Source organism: Lissotriton helveticus, chromosome 2_1 (genome assembly GCF_964261635.1).
Source record: "Lissotriton helveticus chromosome 2_1, aLisHel1.1, whole genome shotgun sequence".
Lineage (NCBI taxonomy): Eukaryota > Metazoa > Chordata > Amphibia > Caudata > Salamandridae > Lissotriton > Lissotriton helveticus.
In genome coordinates this window covers 931,919,448-931,941,358 of record NC_136059.1, presented here as the reverse complement: position 1 = coordinate 931,941,358, position 21,911 = coordinate 931,919,448, and the positions used below count along the sequence as shown (strand labels likewise).

The 21,911-nt window shown below is 43.9% G+C and overlaps 1 protein-coding gene across 2 annotated transcripts in view; it reads left to right on the top strand.

Annotated features, from left to right (window-relative positions):
- The window catches only part of LOC144818336 (spindle assembly abnormal protein 6 homolog), a 711,311-nt gene extending 694,749 nt beyond the window's left edge, over window positions 1–16,562 (top strand). Inside the window, exon 16 of one of the 2 annotated variants that reach the window (XM_078675666.1) lies at window positions 16,006–16,562. In XM_078675666.1, coding sequence (XP_078531792.1) covers window positions 16,006–16,100 — 95 coding nt within the window. In that variant the 3' untranslated portion in view covers window positions 16,101–16,562. The remainder of the gene's footprint in view (window positions 1–16,005) is intronic. The other variant, XM_078675665.1, reaches the window with a different exon arrangement.
- Window positions 16,563–21,911: the final 5,349 nt, after the last annotated feature.

The following is a 21,911-nucleotide window of genomic DNA, read 5'->3' as shown; positions in this document are numbered from 1 at the left end:
AGCTTGAATCCAGTCGCACATTGAGCGCTGGACCCACGTCTGGGCACACCCATCCCACTTTGGGTGAAAAGTGCAACACAAACAAATGATGGACGGAATGCTGAATAAATCATGCATTCACCCCCAGTCAAGATATTTGGCTTAAATCCACCATTCTTTTGCTCACCATGCCATGCCTGTTTAGACCCAGCCATATGCAAATCAGTCTAACCCTGTGCCCCATGGGAACAGTCCAAACCAAACTGCCAAGCCAGGTCCCCCCTGGACCGGAAACAAGCATCCAGGGACCAGTTTCTGGGTATTGCCCTTCATCAGCCAGGCTCGCTTGAATCCAGTGCCACAGTGAGCAAGAGACCCACCCATGTCTGGGCATACCCATCCCACTTTGGGTGAAAAGTGCTACACAAACAAATGATGGACGGAATGCTGAATAAACCATACATTCACCCCCAGTCAAGAAATCTGGGTAAAATCCATCATTCTATTCCTCATCATGCCACCCCAGTTTAGACCCAGCTATATGCAAATCAGTCTTGACCCTGTGCCTCATGGGAAAAGTCCAGACCGAACTGCCATGCCTGGTCCACCCTGGACCGGAAACAAGCATCCTGGGACCGGTTTCTGGGTATTACTCTTCATAAGCTAGGCTAGCTTGAATCCAGTGGCACAGTGAGCAAGGGACCCACGTCTGGGCATACCCATCCCACTTTGGATGGAAAGTGCTATGCAAACAAATGATGTACGGGATGCTGAATAAATAAAACATTTAACCCCAGTCAAGAGATCTGGGTTAAATCCATCATTCTTTTCCTCACCATGCCACCCCAGTTTAGACCCAGCCATATGCAAATCAGTCTTGACCCTGTGCCTCATGGGAACAATCCAGCCCGAACTGCCAAGCCAGGTCCTCCCTGGACCAGAAACAAGCATCCTGGGACCGGTTTCTGGGTATTTCTCTTCATAAGCCAGGCTAGCTTGAATCCAGTGGCACAGTGAGCAAGGGACCCACGTCTGGGCATACCCATCCCACTTTGGGTGAAAAGTGCTATGCAAACAAATGATGGACAGAATGCTGAATAAATCATACATTCACCCCCAGTCAAGAGATCAGGGTTAAATCCATCATTCTTTTACTCACCATGCCACCCCTGTTTAGACCCAGCCATATGCAAATCAGCCTTGGACATGTGCCTCATGGGAACAGTCCAGAGCGAACTGCCAAGCCAGGTCCTCCCTGGACCGGAAACAGGCATCCTGGGACCAGTTTCTGGGTATTACCCTTCATCAGCCAGGCTAGCTTCAATCCAGTGCCACAGTGAGCAAGAGACCCACCCATGTCTGGGCATACCCATCCCACTTTGGGTGAAAAGTGCTACACAAACAAATGATGGACGGAATGCTGAATAAATCATACATTCACCCCCAGTGCAGAGATCTGGGCTTAAACCCATTGTTTTTTTGCTCACCATGCCATTCCAGTTTGGACCCAGCCATATGCAAATCAGTCTTGATCCTGCCCCCAATATTTTGGATTCAGAGCGGAGGGCAGGTATCTGACGAATTTGTCTTTTGGGTAACTGGGGTCTAAGTTGTTTAAGGATTTGTAAGCCATATAACAGATCTTAAATTTGATCCTCTTTCGCACTGGGAGCCAATGCAATTTTTGGAGAAGGGGGAGAGACTCAATTCTGGGGGGGGCTTTGGCCACCAAGCGGTCCGCTGTGTTCTGGACTACCTGCAATTTGTTCAAAGAGCTTTCATTTGCTGTAATCATTAGAGCATTGCAGTAGTCCAGACAGCTCAATACCAGTGCCTGTACCAAGGTCTTCCGAGTGGAGAGTGGTAGAAAGGGGAAGACTCTCCTAAGAAGAATCAGACTACGAAAGCAGGCTCCCGTTGTTGTGGAGATATGTTCCCCCAGTGTAAGTTTCTGGTCTATTCTGACACCCTGGTTTTTTACCACCTGTTTTGGATTTGGGGCAGAGCCTAGAACCTTTGGCCACTAGCTTGGGGACCATCTAACCGTTGCTTCTCCAAATAGCATTTTTCAGACTTTCCTGTGTAGGAGAGTAGGATCTGCTTATTATAGCTACCCCCACATTTTGCTGGTGTTTCACTGTTTTTCGAATTTAGTCTGGCTGGGGCCCTGCTATCCAGGACCCCAGCCTAGCTGCTTCCTCTTGAAATTGATTGCATGTACTTTAGGTACACTCCAGTTTGGTTACTGGGGTATCCTTGTGAGTCCCTAGTATATGGTACACTAGGTACTAAGGGCTTAGGTACCCCAGAGGCCTACCAGAGGCTGCAGCATGTATTATGCCACCCCTGGGACGCCTTCCAAAATGACACCACAGGACTGCTACTGCAGCCTGGGTAAGGTGGTGCATGCACCCCTTACTAAGATATAGGTTACCCATATCTATCTTAAATCACTGACACATATAAACCTATCAGTCACTCCCATGGCAGGCCTTATCAATCTTGAATGCAGAGTGCTTGGTTTTGTGTGAGAGGGTGCCGATGCATGAGCCGGGCCCCTCTGCAGCTTTCGGAGCCTATTCTCTGAGGCTGTTCTGTGCTGCAGCTAGACGATATACTCTTAAGTGCATTATAACCTCACGGTAAATGCTAACTTTGGAATGGCTGCATGGAAACATGTCATGTTTGGTGTCAAACACTTTGGAATCCTACCCCCCACCAGTCCTGGTGGCGGGGGTAGAATTCCACCCTTCTAGAGGGAGAGACATGTACACACTGGTCTAACCAGTAACAGTTTAAAAGAGCCCTGGCATCACACAATGGATGCTGTAGCCACAGACACAAGTCTGGCCTCCTGCTGCTGACCAAAACTCTGGCAGGGGGGCCTGGACAATAGGTTTCCTGTCACAGGGAGGTGTAACCACCTCCCAGATAGGCTTTAGTGTATTGGGGCTGGGTGGGTGCACTCTGAGAGTGCTTTGAAGTCTGCACTGGGGGCACATTTGGTGTCCCTGTGCATAGTCCAGTTCAAATCGGTTGTAGGGGCTACGAGCCCCTGCTCTGGCGTGAAACTGGACAAAGGAAACGGGTGTAGCCACCCCTCTTTCCAGACCCATAGGTTGGGTCCCCAGATTATGTCTAACCCCTTTTCTTAGTGTAAGTAAGGGACCCCTGGCAACAGGACTTTAGATTACACCTGCACGAAACTCTGAAACTGAATCCTGGAATCTCGACGCTCTACTAAAGACTAGAGGATGGAAGAATCTCACTTGGGGTAAAGGAGTGACTCCCCTGCTCAAGCAGGCACCAAAAAAGCATTTGCCGGTCTGCATCTCCAAAACTCCCGCCAGACTCTGAAGTATTTGCAGCCCAGGAAGAGGATTTCCAGACTTTTCAGAGGCCGACCCGAGTCCACAGCAAAGCTGAGACCCGCAGCCCTCACGAGTGACGTGGAACTGGAACTCCTGGATACGGTGCACATTTGCTAGTGCAGTGACTTCTCGACATCTCCTGAAGTTGTGCTTTGGTTACTTGTAGCCCAAGCCCCGAGCACCATCTGCACCAAAGATTGTGGTCCTACACTCCACAAGTGTTCCGTGAGCCCGCTTCTTGCATTCCCGCTTGAGGCCCCTTCGCTATCTCTGGTCCATCAACTGGTGGGTCCCCACAAAGGCAACTCTGTATTTCCTTGGGCTTCCCTGGTTGCTCCAGACATGCCCTGACTCCCTACCAAGTGGTGAGTCCCTCAGACCTTGTTTGTCTACACTAAAGCATTTCTTTGATTCCTGCATGTGTTGCTGTTGCTAAGGCTTGTTGGGTCAAATCTGGGCACCGACACCGCAGCACTCGACATCCTTTGTGGCACAGCTCGAATCCAGCTCCTGGTCATCGTCGACACCTCCTGGTCCTTCTGGCTGAAGAGTCAAGCTTCCCCTTCTTCACCTGACCTCGGTGGGCATTCGACTATCATGCCCCTGGTCACTGGCTAGTGACCCAGACTCTGTCCCCTCTGCTTGCAGGTTCTTCTGATCTTCGATCAAGGCTTGGATCACACCGGACACTTTCCACTTCTTCGGCAGCAGCACTTTGCAGCAGATCGCCATTGAAAACGACGACGAAACCCGACACCAAAAGACACCTATGCCCCCGGCTTCCCTGGGTGAGGTAACTCGAGTTCTCCGGTGCTCTTGTGGGTGTTTGCTCTAGAACCCCTTACGTCTAAAGGGGTTTGCTCAAAATCCTCCTCTAAGTGTCCATTATCTTTCAAACCGCGACTTTTCTTACAGAAGTTATTGGTGATTCACGGCTGTGTTTAGACACTGCATGCGTTACCCATGGGTCCCCTTTGTCACTACCTTGGGTGGTTCCTGGTGGCCCCAGTGGTTCTACAGGCTCTAGGCCTTAAATCTATGCAAGTCGTGGTTCTTATACCACTTTCTTAATATATGATTTGGTACGCCCCCAGGGCTCAACATATATTGTGGTAATTTATTGTGTGTTATTATGTTTACTGAATGTACTATTGCCTCTAGCCTCATAAAGAGAATAGTGGGATGTGTTTAGAATAAAAACCTATATTTTATATATATATATACCTGGTGTGGTTCTCCTTTCATTTGGTCATTCACGAGATTATAGACTGGTAAAACAAGCTGCTTTACATTCCTCCAAGACTTAGCTTGAAGGCTGCTCTCCACAGCTACCATTAGGATAGCTTTCTATAAGGTTGTCTTTAACCTACCATCAATAAGGGGTCGCCTGGACTTGTGCAAGGTGCCCACTAGAATAGTGGACAGCATATGCCAGGCCAACTTCTCACATCCTGCATTTAGTTGGAGGAAATTATCCTTAATCCAGTCCGCGATAGCTTTCATGCCCTCCGCAAAGGTGGTCTGAATGTTGGAATTTGTTTGGGTTTTGTTGAAGCAAAGGAGAAGTTGGGTGTCATTAGCGTAGGATATAGGACAGAATCCCGGACAACCCTGCCGACCACACCGCACGAACCCCCCGCACCCCACCGCCCATGACACCCTGACAACCTGGGCCAACGTGAGCCTCAAGGACACAATCAAGACCATGGTAATAATCCACTCCGGTTCCCCATCCGACCCTCTCCCGCACCACATCTTCAACAAAGCCAGCAATTCCATCGCACCCCACCTGCACAAAATCATCAACCTCTCCTTTGAGACCGCCACCTTCCCTGAGAACTGGAAACATGCAGAGATCAACGCCCTACTGAAGAAACCCAAGGCGGATCCGAGCGACCTCAAGAACTTCCGTCCCATATCCCTGCTTCCGTTCCCAGCAAAGGTCATTGAGAAGATAGTAAACACCCAGCTCACCCGTCACCTTAAAGACAACAACATCCTGGACCCGTCCCAATCAGGTTTCCGCAGCAACCACAGCACCGAGACCGCCCTCATCGCCGCCACAGACGACATCAGGATCCTACTAGACAATGGCGAGACGGCAGCCCTCATCCTCCTGGACCTCTCCGCCGCCTTCGACACCGTCTGCCATCGCACACTACGCACACGCCTCCATGACGCAGGGATCCGAGACAAGGCCCTGGACTGGAACACCTCCTTCCTCTCCGGCAGAACTCGGAGATTCTGCCTCCCCCCGTTCCGATCCGATGCCTCCAAGATCATCTGCGGCGTCCCTCGAGGATCTTCCCTCAGCCCGACGCTGTTCAACATCTACATGGCTCCACTAGCACGCATCGCCCGACAGCATGACCTCAACATAATCTCCTACGCCGACGTCACTCAGCTGATCCTCTCCCTCACCGAGGACCCCCGCACTGCCAAAACCAACCTCTGTCAGGGAATGAAGGCCGTCGCAGACTGGATGGAGGACAGCCGCCTCAAACTGAACACAGACAAAGCGAAAATCCTCATCCTCGGGTCCAACCCCTCCGCATGGGACGACTCTTGGTGGCCCACATCACTGGGGTCCCCCCCTAGCCCCCACCGACCACGAACGCAGCCTGGGAGTCATCCTCGGCTCGAAACTCTCCATGACCAAACAAGTCAACGCGGTCTCTTCCACCTATTTCAACATCCTCTGCATGCTCCGCAAGATCTACAGATGGATCCCGACAAACACGAGGAAAACAGTCACCCAGGCCCAAGTCAGCAGCAGACTCGACTACGGAAACGCCCTCTATGCCGGAGCCTCGTCCAAGCTCATCAGCAGACTACAGAGACTCCAGAATGGCTCTGCACGCCTGATCCTCGACGTCCCACGCCGCGACCACATCACCCCCCACCTGAGGAACCTGCACTGGCTCTCCATCGAAAAAAGAATCTCCTTCAAGCTCCTGATCCACGCACACAAGGAACTCCACAAAACTGCCCAGCCTATCTCAAAAGTCGACTTTCCTTCTACGTACCCAACAGGAAACTCCGCTCCGCCGACCACGCCCTGGCCACGGTCCCACGCATCCGGAGAACTACTTCCGGAGGCAGATCCTTCTCCCGGAGGCAGATCCTTCTCCCATCGTGCCGCCAGGACCTGGAACACCCTCCCCCTCTATCTGCGACAAACCGAAGACCTGCTGACCTTCAGGAGACAACTCAAGACCTGGCTTTTAGACCAATAGCAGCAGCACTCACCCCCCCCCCCCCACCCACCCAGCGCCTTGGAACCCTCACAGGTATGTAGTGCGCTTTACAAGTTATATGATTGATTGATTGAGAATCCCAACTTTCTCAGTAGGCTTGCCAGAGGGGTAACATAAACATTGAAGAGAGTAGGGTTCAGATAAGAGCCTGTAGTCATAGCCTCTTGTGTTAAAGCCAATGCTAACTTGTAAATCTAGGCTAATGTGAAGTAAACAATCTGGGATAATGTGATTTCTGGATACTTTGCTCCTGTGGATAGTGGGAAGCCTTTCATTTGGACTGAAATGGAAACAAATTTAACTAACCCTACTTAAACTATGGCTGTAATTAAACACCACTGATTTTAGTTTTTTAAAGTGCACTGCTACCGGACTCAAGTATCATAGAGTTGATTAGACTGACTAATAATAATATGATACTGCCGTTCAGACCATCTTTACGTGTACTGTGCACATTCTGATGGGTGATGTAACAGAGATTACTAGGAACATCAACATTTCAATTTATATATATTTGGCGTTGGGATTTTAGCTGTATCAGAAATCTCCATGTAAACCGTAAGGGAAACTATGTGGGAATCGGCGTGCAAATACAAATTCCCAGGATGTTTCCCCAAAATCTCATCATCCTTGTTGTTTCCTCAAAATGTTAGGGACTCCCAGTAATGGTAATTCTGGAGTGGGGAAATAACAGTGATTTTTATGGGTCACTTAAAATGAGGGCCGAAGTATGTAGGCGTTTTCTGAAAGCTAAAAATTTACTCAGTTGTTACATGTCGCTGGAGAGCTCTTTCCTGAGCTTCCTTCTATTTAAGCAAACAAGTCCAGAGGAATCTGGGTACCTGAAGACACAAATAAGCAGAAGATAATAGCCCGCCACAAGGGACACGGCAATAGAAACCATTTCAGAGAAAGAGGAGAATTTTCCAATAAGTGAAATAACACATCAACAAAGACAGTTTCTGCCTGGGTATGTGTTGTGTTCAAAGAAACAGTGTTTTCTACCGAATCATTTAGAAATATATTGCCCACAATGGTGAAAAATAATACAAGTAAGTGTCTGTACTGGACAAGAGTGTTCAGCAATACATAGTTAAGTGTATGAAGTTTCATAGTGAAGTATGCTTACAAAAAGGGTTATTTTGCACCAGTTGGATAAACTTAGGACCTGAGGGGCCACACCTGAACTTTTTTTCAGAAAGAAGAGTGTGTGTCAGGCTGAGCAATGGTCAGCCTGTCAGATACTCTTCTTTTTCAGGTCAGGCAGCCATGAGCTGGACATGTACAAAATGTGCATGCTCTTGGTTGCCTGAGCTGAACTTTGCCAGGCTGCGGATTTACTAGTCCTGTGGATGTGACCTCCTCAGTCTGACAAAAGTACCTCAAGGCCGCCCCCCTCGTGACGATGGGTGGCGTTACCAATTGCCTCGGATACGACCACTTCAGTTTTAAGACCTTAAGTGCCCAGGGCTGTGTATCAATCAGTGACACCTCATCACATAGTGGAGTGGGGTCAGCCGTCTCACTTACCCCATCCCACTCTGTGACAAGGTTGGGACTGCTGCCTTCCCACATTGGCGGACCTAAGGTATGTTTTATGTATTATTTTTTATTTACGCATGCATGTATGTATGAATGTATGTATATTTGTTAGTGAGTGCTGTGAATTGGTGTGTGCGCATGTGTAAATGCATGGGTCTGAGTGATGTTTGTATTGTGTATGGTACCCCACCTCACCTCCCCTTCCCTGTAATTCCCAGCTGCCATTTATATTTTGACAAGTCCGCCTGCAGGTTTAAAAAGGTACAGGACTCAGGCTACACAGATAGGCCTGGAGGCACATTTTGTTGTTACTTCAGTGGATGGGACAAAATATAATGTGGTCAACAGGTCATTTACCTGATGTATTTCTTGCACCATATACTATGGCCTTACTGTAAAATTAAATAGGCTAAATGAGGGTTAGCTAATTTGACAATGTTTTTGGTTTCGGAGCACATACATTTAAAAACCAGCAATACCAGTCAACAAACAACTATGGTTGGCCAGGGAAAAAAAGGCCCTTTCACATAGCTGAATACTCCTATTAAATATAGACACCTGAAAAGTGGAAGGATGGCAGAGAATGAGGACTTTCAAGACACAGACTTAATAACTGTAAAGTAGTGGACCTTGGAACGATGTGTGGAAATAGGTGACTGCAGAATGACACTCAGTGCTTATCTCACAGTCCTTTTCTAGATGATTTGCAGTCTAGTAATCAATATTTGGGAATACTCAAGAACACAGTATTTCCATAGTCCAGACAATATCAAATAGTGGTCTCGACCACAGCTTTCCTTCCGAACACATTGGAGAGTGGCAATTATTTTCTTCAGTATTCTCATCAATGAAAAGAAAATGGAAGTCGTATTTTTACCTGAACTATCAGGGTCTTTGACGTCTCAAACTAGAAAGCTAGATTACATACCTTTTTGGAGGTGGAGCAGTGGGAGTGAGTGGACACCAGGTTGTGGACTAGATGGACTAACAGGTTCTCCTAATACGCTACATAATGTTTTGTTAGTGTTTACATTAAGTGTGTGTGAATATATCCAATCATGAAAAGAGGCCAATTAACTGTGAAAAATTAATGTTTTTTGCCCTGATTACTATCCAGTAAGAGAACAATTTGAATTGATGTGGTATGAATAGAATATGAGTGAATCAGAGAGACTCATGAAGCCACATAGCAGATTATGAAGAAAATGACCTGAAGACAAATCATGAGTCACTTCATAGTTGAGAAATTAAATGAGTGGAAAAGGGAATTGTCTTAGCTGTTTTTACTTAGCCTTGAATGAAAGACTGAATCTAGACTGATGCTTGTAATCATGTTCTTATACTATGGATTGGAATATAAAAATTGGCTGAATAATAATGTCAAAGTTATGCCACAAATGCAATATAATGAGAGTATGGAAACTACCAAAATACATTACACCACAGAGTACATCCAGCACAAACGCTAGCACTCCTTCCCTACCTTGACTAGACAAAAGCCCTCTAAACTGGGTCAGACAGTTGAGGAAGATATGTTAAATAAACACTTGATGCAGGAAAAAAGGCAGTGCTGATTTTATTAGATCTATGAGCTGCATTCGATACCATCCCCCACGACTTCTTGCTGCAACGACTCAAGGACTGAAGGATTTCCCTTCAGGCACTGGCATGGATTAAATCCACCCTCTTAGAGCGTAGACAGACAGTTATGCCTGAAACATTTCTGTCTGCAGAAAAGCCTGTTACATCAGGGGTACCCCAAGGCTCTGCACTAAGCCCTGCATTATTTAACATCTACATGGCTCAGTTGATCTTGCTGATTACGCCTTTTGACATTGAGACTACATCCAATGCTAATGACACTCAGTTAATCTTGTCGTTGGAGAAAGATACCATTAGTTCCGAGTTCAACTTTAAAAACTGTCTAACCGAGGTTATTCAATGGATTCACGATAACCATCTCAAGTGCAACACTGGCAGAACAGAGATAATGCCTTTTGGAAAGTCAAATGACCTTGACTCAGCCTTAGGGTGGCCTAGTGAAACCCCCCCACTAACTCCTTCGGTCGTGAAGAACTTGAATGTAAAATTTGATGGCTCTCTGTCTTTTCGCACCCAAGCTTTGGCAGTAGTTGAAATGTATTTTAGTCTCATAAAAGCTTTGAAAAAATTATTTGAATATCTCCCACTATCGGACAGAAAAACTGTAGCATTTGTCTTGATAACCTCTAGGTTGGACTATTTTAATAGTCTATATGCAGGTTCTTCAAAACAAACCTTGCAGGAACTTCAGGTGGTGCAACACTCTGCAGCCAGCCTGGTACCTCCTTGTCTCTTCTCAGCACCAGCAGCCCTGAAAGTACTTAATTGACAGCCAGGCCATAAAAAGGGTCCTATTTAAACGTTTTATTTATTTTCAGAGCCTTTAGAGGACTGGTGCAAAAATATTTAATTTCCAGACTTACCCATTACAGGACGTCACATCCTCTTAGGTCCTCTCACTCCAACCTGCATAAATCCTATAAGTACAGTACTCATTACAGTTGTTCTTCTATCCAAAATAAAAAATAGCTGGTGTTGGCTTCTTCCTCCAAATCGTACGTTTACAGGTAGTTCTGCTTTTTGGTCTAAAAAAGAGTAGGTGGTGCCCCTAACAGCTTAGGTTTGGAACTAAGACTAATAAAAATGAAATTGATGTTTTTGTATTTGTTTTGCGTAATTGATTTGACATTCACCGAGGACCCCCGCACTGCCAAAACCAACCTCCGTCAGGGAATGAAGGCCGTCGCAGACTGGATGGAGGACAGCCGCCTCAAACTGAACACAGACAAGGTGAAAATCCTCATCCTCGGGTCCAACCCCTCCGCATGGGATGACTCTTGGTGGCCCACATCACTGGGGTCCCCCCCAGCCCCCACCGACCACGAACGCAGCCTGGGAGTCATCCTCGACTCGAAACTTTCCATGACCAAACAAGTCAACTCTTCCACCTGTTTCAACATCCTCTGCATGCTCCGCAAGATCTACAGATGGATCCCGACAAACACGAGGAAAACAGTCACCCAGGCCCTAATCAGCAGCAGACTCGACTACGGAAACGCCCTCTATGCCGGAGCCTCGTCCAAGCTCATCAGCAGACTACAGAGACTCCAGAATGGCTCTGCACGCCTGATCCTCGACGTCCCACGCCGCGACCACATCACCCCCCACCTGAGGAACCTGCACTGGCTCTCCATCGAAAAAAGAATCTCCTTCAAGCTCCTGATCCACGCACACAAGGAACTCCACAAAACCGCCCAGCCTATCTCAAAAGTCGACTTTCCTTCTACGTACCCAACAGGAAACTCCGCTCCGCCGACCACGTCCTGGCCACGGTCCCACGCATCCGGAGAACTACTTCCGGAGGCAGATCCTTCTCCCATCGTGCCGCCAGGACCTGGAATACCCTCCCCCTCTATCAGCGACAAACCGAAGACCTGCTGACCTTCAGGAGACAACTCAAGACCTGGCTTTTAGACCAATAGCAGCAGCACTCACCACCCCCACCCCCCCCACCCACCCAGCGCCTTGGAACCCTCACAGGTATGTAGTGCGCTTTACAAGTTATATGATTGATTGATTGAGAATCCCAACTTTCTCAGTAGTCTTGCCAGAGGGGTAACATAAACATTGAAGAGAGTAGGGTTCAGATAAGAGCCTGTAGTCATAGCCTCTTGTGTTAAAGCCAATGCTAACTTGTAAAACTAGGCTAATGTGAAGTAAACAATCTGGGATAATGTGATTTCTGGATACTTTGCTCCTGTGGATAGTGGGAAGCCTTTCATTTGGACTGAAATGGAAACAAATTTAACTAACCCTACTTAAACTATGGCTGTAATTAAACACCACTGATTTTAGTTTTTTAAAGTGCACTGCTACCGGACTCAAGTATCATAGAGTTGATTAGACTGACTAATAATAATATGATACTGCCGTTCAGACCATCTTTACGTGTACTGTGCACATTCTGATGGGTGATGTAACAGAGATTACTAGGAACATCAACATTTCAATTTATATATATTTGGCGTTGGGATTTTAGCTGTATCCGAAATCTCCATGTAAACCGTAAGGGAAACTATGTGGGAATCGGCGTGCAAATACAAATTCCCAGGATGTTTCCCCAAAATCTCATAATCCTTGTTGTTTCCTCAAAATGTTAGGGACTCCCAGTAATGGTAATTCTGGAGTGGGGATATAACAGTGATTTTTATGGGTCACTTAAAATGAGGGCCGAAGTATGTAGGCGTTTTCTGAAAGCTAACAATTTACTCAGTTGTTACATGTCGCTGGAGAGCTCTTTCCTGAGCTTCCTTCTAATTAAGCAAACAAGTCCAGAGGAATCTGGGTACCTGAAGACACAAATAAGCAGAAGATAATAGCCCGCCACAAGGGACACAGCAATAGAAACCATTTCAGAGAAAGAGGAGAATTTTCCAATAAGTGAAATAACACATCAACAAAGACAGTTTCTGCCTGGGTATGTGTTGTGTTCAAAGAAACAGTGTTTTCTACCGAATCATTTAGAAATATATTGCCCACAATGGTGAAAAATAATACAAGTAAGTGTCTGTACTGGACAAGAGTGTTCAGCAATACATAGTTAAGTGTATGAAGTTTCATAGTGAAGTATGCTTACAAAAAGGGTTATTTTGCACCAGTGGGATAAACTTAGGACCTGAGGGGCCACACCTGAACTTTTTTTCAGAAAGAAGAGTGTGTGTCAGGCTGGGCAATGGTCAGCCTGTCAGATACTCTTCTTTTTCAGGTCAGGCAGCCATGAGCTGGACATGTACAAAATGTGCATGCTCTTGGTTGCCTGAGCTGAACTTTGCCAGGCTTCGGATTTCCTAGTCCTGTGGATGTGACCTCCTCAGTCTGACAAAAGTACCTCAAGGCCGCCCCCCTCGTGACGATGGGTGGCGTTACCAATTGCCTCGGATACGACCACTTCAGTTTTAAGACCTTAAGTGCCCAGGGCTGTGTATCAATCAGTGACACCTCATCACATAGTGGAGTGGGGTCAGCAGTCTCACTTACCCCATCCCACTCTGTGACAAGGTTGGGACTGCTGCCATCCCACATTGGCGGACCTAAGGTATGTTTTATGTATTATTTTTTATTTACGCATGCATGTATGTATGAATGTATGTATATTTGTTAGTGAGTGCTGTGAATTGGTGTGTGCGCATGTGTAAATGCATGGGTCTGAGTGATGTTTGTATTTGTGTATGGTACCCCACCTCACCTCCCCTTCCCTGTAAAATTCCCAGCTGCCATTTATATTTTGACAAGTCCGCCTGCAGGTTTAAAAAGGTACAGGACTCAGGCTACACAGATAGGCCTGGAGGCACATTTTGTTGTTACTTCAGTGGATGGGACAAAATATGCTGTGGTCAACAGGTCATTTACCTGATGTATTTCTTGCACCATATACTATGGCCTTACTGTAAAATTAAATAGGCTAAATGAGCGTTAGCTAATTTGACAATGTTTTTGGTTTCGGAGCACATAAATTTAAAAACCAGCAATACCAGTCAACAAACAACTATGGTTGGCCAGGGAAAAAAAGGCCCTTTCACATAGCTGAATACTCCTATTAAATATAGACACCTGAAAAGTGGAAGGATGGCAGAGAATGAGGACTTTCAAGATACAGACTTAATAACTGTAAAGTAGTGGACCTTGGAACGATGTGTGGAAATAGGTGACTGCAGAATGACACTCAGTGCTTATCTCACAGTCCTTTTCTAGATGATTTGCAGTCTAGTAATCAATATTTGGGAATACTCAAGAACACAGTATTTCCATAGTCCAGACAATATCAAATAGTGGTCTCGACCACAGCTTTCCTTCCGAACACATTGGAGAGTGGCAATTATTTTCTTCAGTATTCTCATCAATGAAAAGAAAATGGAAGTCGTATTTTTACCTGAACTATCAGGGTCTTTGACGTCTCAAACTAGAAAGCTAGATTACATACCTTTTTGGAGGTGGAGCAGTGGGAGTGAGTGGACACCAGGTTGTGGACTAGATGGACTAACAGGTTCTCCTAATACGCTACATAATGTTTTGTTAGTTTTTACATTAAGTGTGTGTGAATATATCCAATCATGAAAAGAGGCCAAGTAACTGTGAAAAATGAATGTTTTTTGCCCTGATTACTATCCAATAAGAGAACAATTTGAATTGATGTGGTATGAATAGAATATGAGTGAATCAGAGAGACTCATGAAGCCACATAGCAGATTATGAAGAAAATGACTTGAAGACAAATCATGAGTCACTTCATAGTTGAGAAATTAAATGAGTGGAAAAGGGAATTGTCTTAGCTGTTTTTACTTAGCCTTGAATGAAAGACTGAATCTAGACTGATGCTTGTAATCATGTTCTTATACTATGGATTGGAATATAAAAATTGGCTGAATAATAATGTCAAAGTTATGCCACAAATGCAATATAATGAGAGTATGGAAACTACCAAAATACATTACACCACAGAGTACATCCAGCACAAACGCTAGCACTCCTTCCCTACCTTGACTAGACAAAAGCCCTCTAAACTGGGTCAGACAGTTGAGGAAGATATGTTAAATAAACACTTGATGCAGGAAAAAAGGCAGTGCTGATTTTATTAGATCTATGAGCTGCATTCGATACCATCCCCCACGACTTCTTGCTGCAACGACTCAAGGACTGAAGGATTTCCCTTCAGGCACTGGCATGGATTAAATCCACCCTCTTAGAGCGTAGACAGACAGTTACGCCTGAAACATTTCTGTCTGCAGAAAAGCCTGTTACATCAGGGGTACCCCAAGGCTCTGCACTAAGCCCTGCATTATTTAAAATCTACATGGCTCAGTTGATCTCGCTGATTACGCCTTTTGACATTGAGACTACATCCAATGCTAATGACACTCAGTTAATCTTGTTGTTGGAGAAAGATACCATTAGTTCCGAGTTCAACTTTAAAAACTGTCTAACCGAGGTTATTCAATGGATTCACGATAACCATCTCAAGTGCAACACTGGCAGAACAGAGATAATGCCTTTTGGAAAGTCAAATGACCTTGACTCAGCCTTAGGGTGGCCTAGTGAAACCCCTCCACTAACTCCTTCGGCCGTGAAGAACTTGAATGTAAAATTTGATGGCTCTCTGTCTTTTCGCACCCAAGCTTTGGCAGTAGTTGAAATGTATTTTAGTCTCATAAAAGCTTTGAAAAAATTATTTGAATATCTCCCGCTATCGGACAGAAAAACTGTAGCATTTGTCTTGATAACCTCTAGGTTGGACTATTTTAATAGTCTATATGCAGGTTCTTCAAAACAAACCTTGCAGGAACTTCAGGTGGTGCAACACTCTGCGGCCAGCCTGGTACCTCCTTGTCTCTTCTCAGCACCAGCAGCCCTGAAAGTACTTCATTGGCAGCCAGGCCATAAAAAGGGTCCTATTTAAACATTTTATTTATTTTCAGAGCCTTTAGAGGACTGGTGCAAAAATATTTAATTTCCAGACTTACCCATTACAGGACGACACATCCTCTTAGGTCCTCTCACTCCAACCTGCATAAATCCTAAAAGTACAGTACTCATTACAGTTGTTCTTCTATCCAAAATAAAAAATAGCTGGTGTTGGCCTCTTTCTCCAAATCGTACGTTTACAGGTAGTTCTGCTTTTTGGTCTAAAAAAGAGTAGGTGGTGCCCCTAACAGCTTAGGTTTGGAACTAAGGCTAATAAAAGTGAAATTGATGTTTTTGTATTTGTTTTGCGTAATTGATTTGACATTTGCATTTCATTCTTTTTTTTTTTCTTACAGTAGTACCGCCTAGACCATCGTTAACAAGACAAGGAAGTTTACCAGTCATTTCAGCATATTTTCCCGGACAACAACCAAGACTTCCTGCATCCTAGCAAAAAGGCTACATGTGAATGGTGTTAAAAAGTACAATGCATCTGACAGAGAAAAGGGAACAAATCTGACTGAAATCCAGAGGTGCTTCTACAAACTGCCAAAGTGTAACATTGTTGTGCCTTAGGGAATCAAATAACAAATGTTTTTTCTGTTGACAATTCCTACAGGGCAAGGGGTATGTATATGTTTGTTTGGTGGTGCTCTCGCCAGTTGTGTGATTTTGTGTGGTCCTTGGTACCAAAGCTTTGTTTGATATTTTCTTTTACCTGAAATCATCCATCGTAATTCAAATATTAAACATGCTGTTTAAAGGCGAACTGCACAGAAAACAGCTCAGATTGTGTGATTTATTTATTCTGTAAAATATAAAGATAATTGGTGAGAGGTATCTATAAACTGTGTATTTGTAAGCCATGGATTACCCAACGTCCTTATGTAATTTACTACTTAATTTCCAAATTCGGTTGTGCTGCACCTTTAACTGGTGGCCGATGATCTTTGTGATAATCTAGAAACCCAATGGCAGATGAAAGGGGCTTTGCTTTTGCTGTGCTTGTTGCACAAAAAGCCAGCGTAGACTAAAAGAAAAGACAGCTCAACATGTATTTCTTTTTCATGCGAAATTGCACTTAATCTGTAATCCTAAACAAATAGATTTATCTGGTCATCTTGTTCTGGCGATATTCTATTTTTCTTTTCATTAAGGAGACTTTGCAAGCTCGTTCTGTTACACACCCTTAGTCATTGTATTACAACCCGTGCTTCTCTTTTCATTGTTGAATAGTTGTACCATTTTTTGAGGTCTGTAACTATCGTTTTCATCACTTCAGAAACCTATATCAATGGGCTCCATTTTGTCTAAACTTACTCTGTGTTGTAAATGGAAACACGTAGTTTCAGCCATCATGTGTTTTTCATTTTTTAACCAGTGTTACCTCTTTTAACATTTCAAGTACTCTTCTCACAGACACCTGTTAATAAGCCTTAACTAGAAACTTGTACAGATGCCTTATACATGAGAGCACCAGTCAGTTGGGAATAGATGCAGTACATTATTCTGACAGCTGGCTTTTTGAGGAGTATGAGATTTCTGCACACATGCCAGTGTTTTTTGATGTCAACACAGCATCAACCCTCGAGTTCTCTCCTAATGTTTACATGTTCTCTTTGTTGTATTCATACCCACATTGTATAAAAGTTATGTACAATTTGAGATATATGGTGAAGCACTATAAGCGTATTTAATAAATGTCTATCAATAAAGTATTTGTAATATTTTGATTATTATATATTTGTTGGTGTATTTTTTTATTAAAATTATTTCAGGATTTTGCATCTTAGATTTCCTATTGTCTTGCCATACAGAATATCTATTTTTGCAGTAGTAGTAAATATGTGGCTCTTGTAAAATGGCATATAAAAAATTAGCATCCTTAAATAATAGCAAGTATTGTGTGTGTATATATGTATACACACATATACATGTTGAAAATATACGAATATTCAACAACATTTCAAAACTAAGTGAAGAGTAGATATTTAACCGTAAACTGTATTATTGATAGCAAAATGTATTATAGATTGATAGTTTATGATCATTTGTATCTGCTAATCAAAGGTTGTAGACATCAGATTTTTGACAATATTATAAACGTTTTTCAAAATTGTGATCTTTACAACATATAGATCAGTATGACGTTCACAGAAAAATCTATCCGGTTATAGACTTGCAGTCTTCTCAACCAACACATTTCGTGGAACCTGCACATTTTAAGTTTAAAAAACAGAATACACACCCTAAAATCAGGCAGTTACATTTCCATATTATATTGTGTTTAACATTACATAAGAAAATAAGTGAGTTCCTGAGCACAACAGATATGATATTATCATAAAAAAGTCATGTCAAAATCCACTTTGGCAAACAATACAAAACAAACCAGAAAAATTAGCGATGCTTATTTACATACATATACATGGTTACATACATTTTACACGGTTTTGATGAATTACCATAGCATGTGCAGTAACACAGTTGATATAGCTGGTCTACTGATTTCCAATGCTATTGCTAACCATTTCAATGTCTTTACCGGAGAGTAAAGAAGAAGAAAAAGAAGGGCACATTAATAGAAAAAACTGATGAGAGAGAAAGAGTACACCATTGCCTAACTGATAGTCAACACTTGCAGTGGCGGATGGTGACATTTGAGAGTGGTGTGGTGTTAAATGATTGTCATATTGCGCCGCAGCAAGCAAGCGTAGCGAGTGAGCCCAAACAACCTAAGGGGGTTTGGGGGGGTTCTCCCCCCGAGAAAATGTTGAAAAAAGAGTGGACAAATGGTGCATTTTCAAGCAAATTTGAGGAAGCAGGAAGGTTAATAAAGCTCTGGGGTTGTCACTTGTGATTATCTTTTATGGGATGGTGCAATTCTATCTGATTAGGCTACTTTAACAGTGAAAATAGTTATAAGGAGCTGAGGATGACTTTCATTGTTCAGAAAAGAAATAGCTCTCATGCACCAGATCAATCAGATTTCATCGCTCCATGAAAATGGACTGATCTTAGGGTACATGAGTATCCGGGCAGATCACTCATTTAATGCTCATGTCCATTGGAATTAGGGTAACTCACTCAGGTAGTGAAGCACAAACCCCCCACGTGTAGACACACTCTTGGTCTGCTTTTCTCTTATCCCTAAAATCACACCCTCAATTTACATATGTCTATCCTGGCCTTATCTCATTCTTCTCAATTTTGTTACTAAGGATTATTTATGCAACAATCCAAAGCAGGAAAACAATTGGTAGCAAGACACATACAACATTCCACTCTTCGCAGCTCCACTGTTTCAAACTCTACTGTACTCGATGCAACTCCCCTCTCTACAACACTCTACTACATTGTATGCCACTCTGCAACACTCTACTCTATGATACTCTAGTCCACTGTACAACACTGTACACATCTCTTGGTATGCCGCGGCACCCCACTTTACTCCACTCTAATCTGACACAGCACTCTGCTCTTCTCCATTGTATGCCACTCAATGCCATTGTAATCTATAACACTGTATGCCAATCCACCGTACCACACTCTGCAATATTATGCTGTACAGTACACCACTCCACTCTACAAAAATCCACTAGACTGTATGCCACATTACTCTACAGAAGTCTACATCTTTGTCCAATACTGAACGACACCCCACTACACTCTACTGTACAACACTCGACAGTATGCTACATCAATCCACTTTACTCCACTCCATGCCACTATAGTCTGACATGCCACTCCACTCTGCCACTTTACTCCACTTTACAGTACCCCCACTTCAGTGTACTCCACTTCACTGCACTCTACACTTTGTACCACTCTACACCACTGCACTATACTGTATTCTATGCCACATCAATGTCTGACACTCTACTGTATGCAACTCCACTCTACAACGCTGCACTTTATACCGCTCTGACAATCTACTCCACTCTATGCCCCATCCACTCTGCATCCCTTTATTACACTATATGACACTCGACGACACACCACTAAACTTCTCTCTATGATATGCCACTCCCCTATATGACACATCTCTCCATTCTACAACACTCTTCTCCACTATATTCTATGACAATCCACTTGATGATACTCCACTCACACTATTCTTTACCCTACTCTACTCTAAAACACTGTTCTCCACTCTATGACAGTGTATGACACCCTACTCTACTGTTCAACATGCCATTCCACAATTCACCTGGCTGCTCCGGTCTATAATACTTGACTCCACCATATGAGACCCCATGCACTACACAATACTTTACTACACTGTAAAATACACTATTACACTCTACTCAATTCCAATCTACAATAGCCCAGTCTATGACACTAGACTTTACAACACTATCCTACACTGTACTGTACAACACTCCATATAACTCTCCACTTGTCATACTGGATGTTTTGAAACACATTTTTTTAGATGAAAAAAAAACGTTGAAATTCAAGGAAAAAAACTAAAGGCAAAAGCTAATTTATAGTTAGAAAAATGCTTTTTTGCTCTCTAAGTTTAAACTATACAAACCTTAAAAATGTGAAAGTTATAGTAATAACTTTCATTTACAATTTATCCACTATCTTCTAAATATTATAAGTAACGGTACTCGTTACACAGTTTTTTCAGCTCTCTAACCAGACAACACCAACTATAACTCGCGACTGAAGATGTGAAGATGTATGGATCTAAAGTGGGTCTTCTATAAACAAAAACTTGTTCCAAGATGGTTGCCTTGTGCAAGCATGCATGACGTCTATGTGTATATGCATCATAAAGGAAATATTACTTTTATTGGCTGATCTAAAGTTGTATATAACCATTTTATAATGGTACATAAATCACGTTATACAATAAGATTTTAAAAAAATGAGTGACCAAACAAGCAGCTCTTTCTGGGTTTCAGGCTCTGGTAAAAAATAAATAAATTCATAAATTGCAATACCTCAGCACCTCTGTTTAGAACAAACACAAGAATAGGGAATTAAGACTTTGAATCAGGAGCAGGAAAGTGAGATGAATAGCAATACTATGCAGTCCTAACCTAGGGGCTGACCCAAATCTAACTCTAAGTATATGTAGCAAATTGAAGTCAATAGATCTTGGCAACCGGTCAGGGGCATAGCTTGGTCAGTCAGATTGGTGAGGGAGAGTGGGGTGAGCTTCATATTTCCCAACAATTACTCTGGTATACAATGTTTAAATATATATAACAAGCAGGGTGCATGAGAGGGGCTGAAGGGGCAGTGGAAAGGGAGAGAAATGCAGATTGTGAAAGTTTTGAGGACTTTCAAACCAGAGATGAGAGAGTGTGCGTATGGATTTTTGTCAGTGTTGTGGTAAATGAATGATGTAGAGTCCACTTAGTAAGTTAAGATCCTTTATTAGCAAGTTCCTTCCAGGTAAATAGACAGGTTAAGATTGTAAGGAAAACCCCACCAGGAGCCCGCTGTTAGCAGCTCAGCCTGAGATGACCAACTGCCACAGTAAGTAATAGAAAGGCACAGTGAGCTAGAGGGACATCCTGGCATTCTATGATGTCATAGATATCATAGTACAGTCTAGCCAGAGAAGAACAGTGGAGAGGACATTTACTACATCCTCTTCCTTTATGGAGTAAGAGCAGAATAAAGTAATAATCGGCAACAATACCTTAAATGCAACAATCAGCAGGGAAGTACACAAATAAGAAGAACCAAAAGTAATAGTGTACAACAAGAGATGACGTTAGCATGAGGTATCATTAGCAGAGAAAAGAACAAAGAATCAACATTATGACATAATATGCCACATCCCCCTCCCTTAACGAAAGAGTAAGGTTTCGAAAAAAAACAAGACCAACAGTTAAGTTGGCTGCTGACTCTCATAACCTCCCCACACATGTAAATGTAAATGTAGTATACTTGTAAAGCGCACAGCTGCCCCAGCAACGGGGCGTCCCGGCGCTGTATAACTCTGGGGAACCCGTCCTGGCTTTCCCTGTGGGACGGTCCCTTGCTGGGAGTCCCCAAGGTGGAGCCAGGCATCCCCGGAATTGGTGGGGCCGTTGTGGAGATTAGGCAAGCTAATGCCCAGAGTTGCCGAGTGGAACCCCTGATTAGAGTAAGCACCGAAGCGAGAATTATCGAGTCCGCTGACCAAGGTCCACGACCCTGCCGCGTCGGGAATTGAACCCTGGTCCCAGGCTGACTTCTGCTCTCAGGCCTGCCGCCTCTAACCAGTGAGCCACACTACTCCACATGGGTACACCACAGG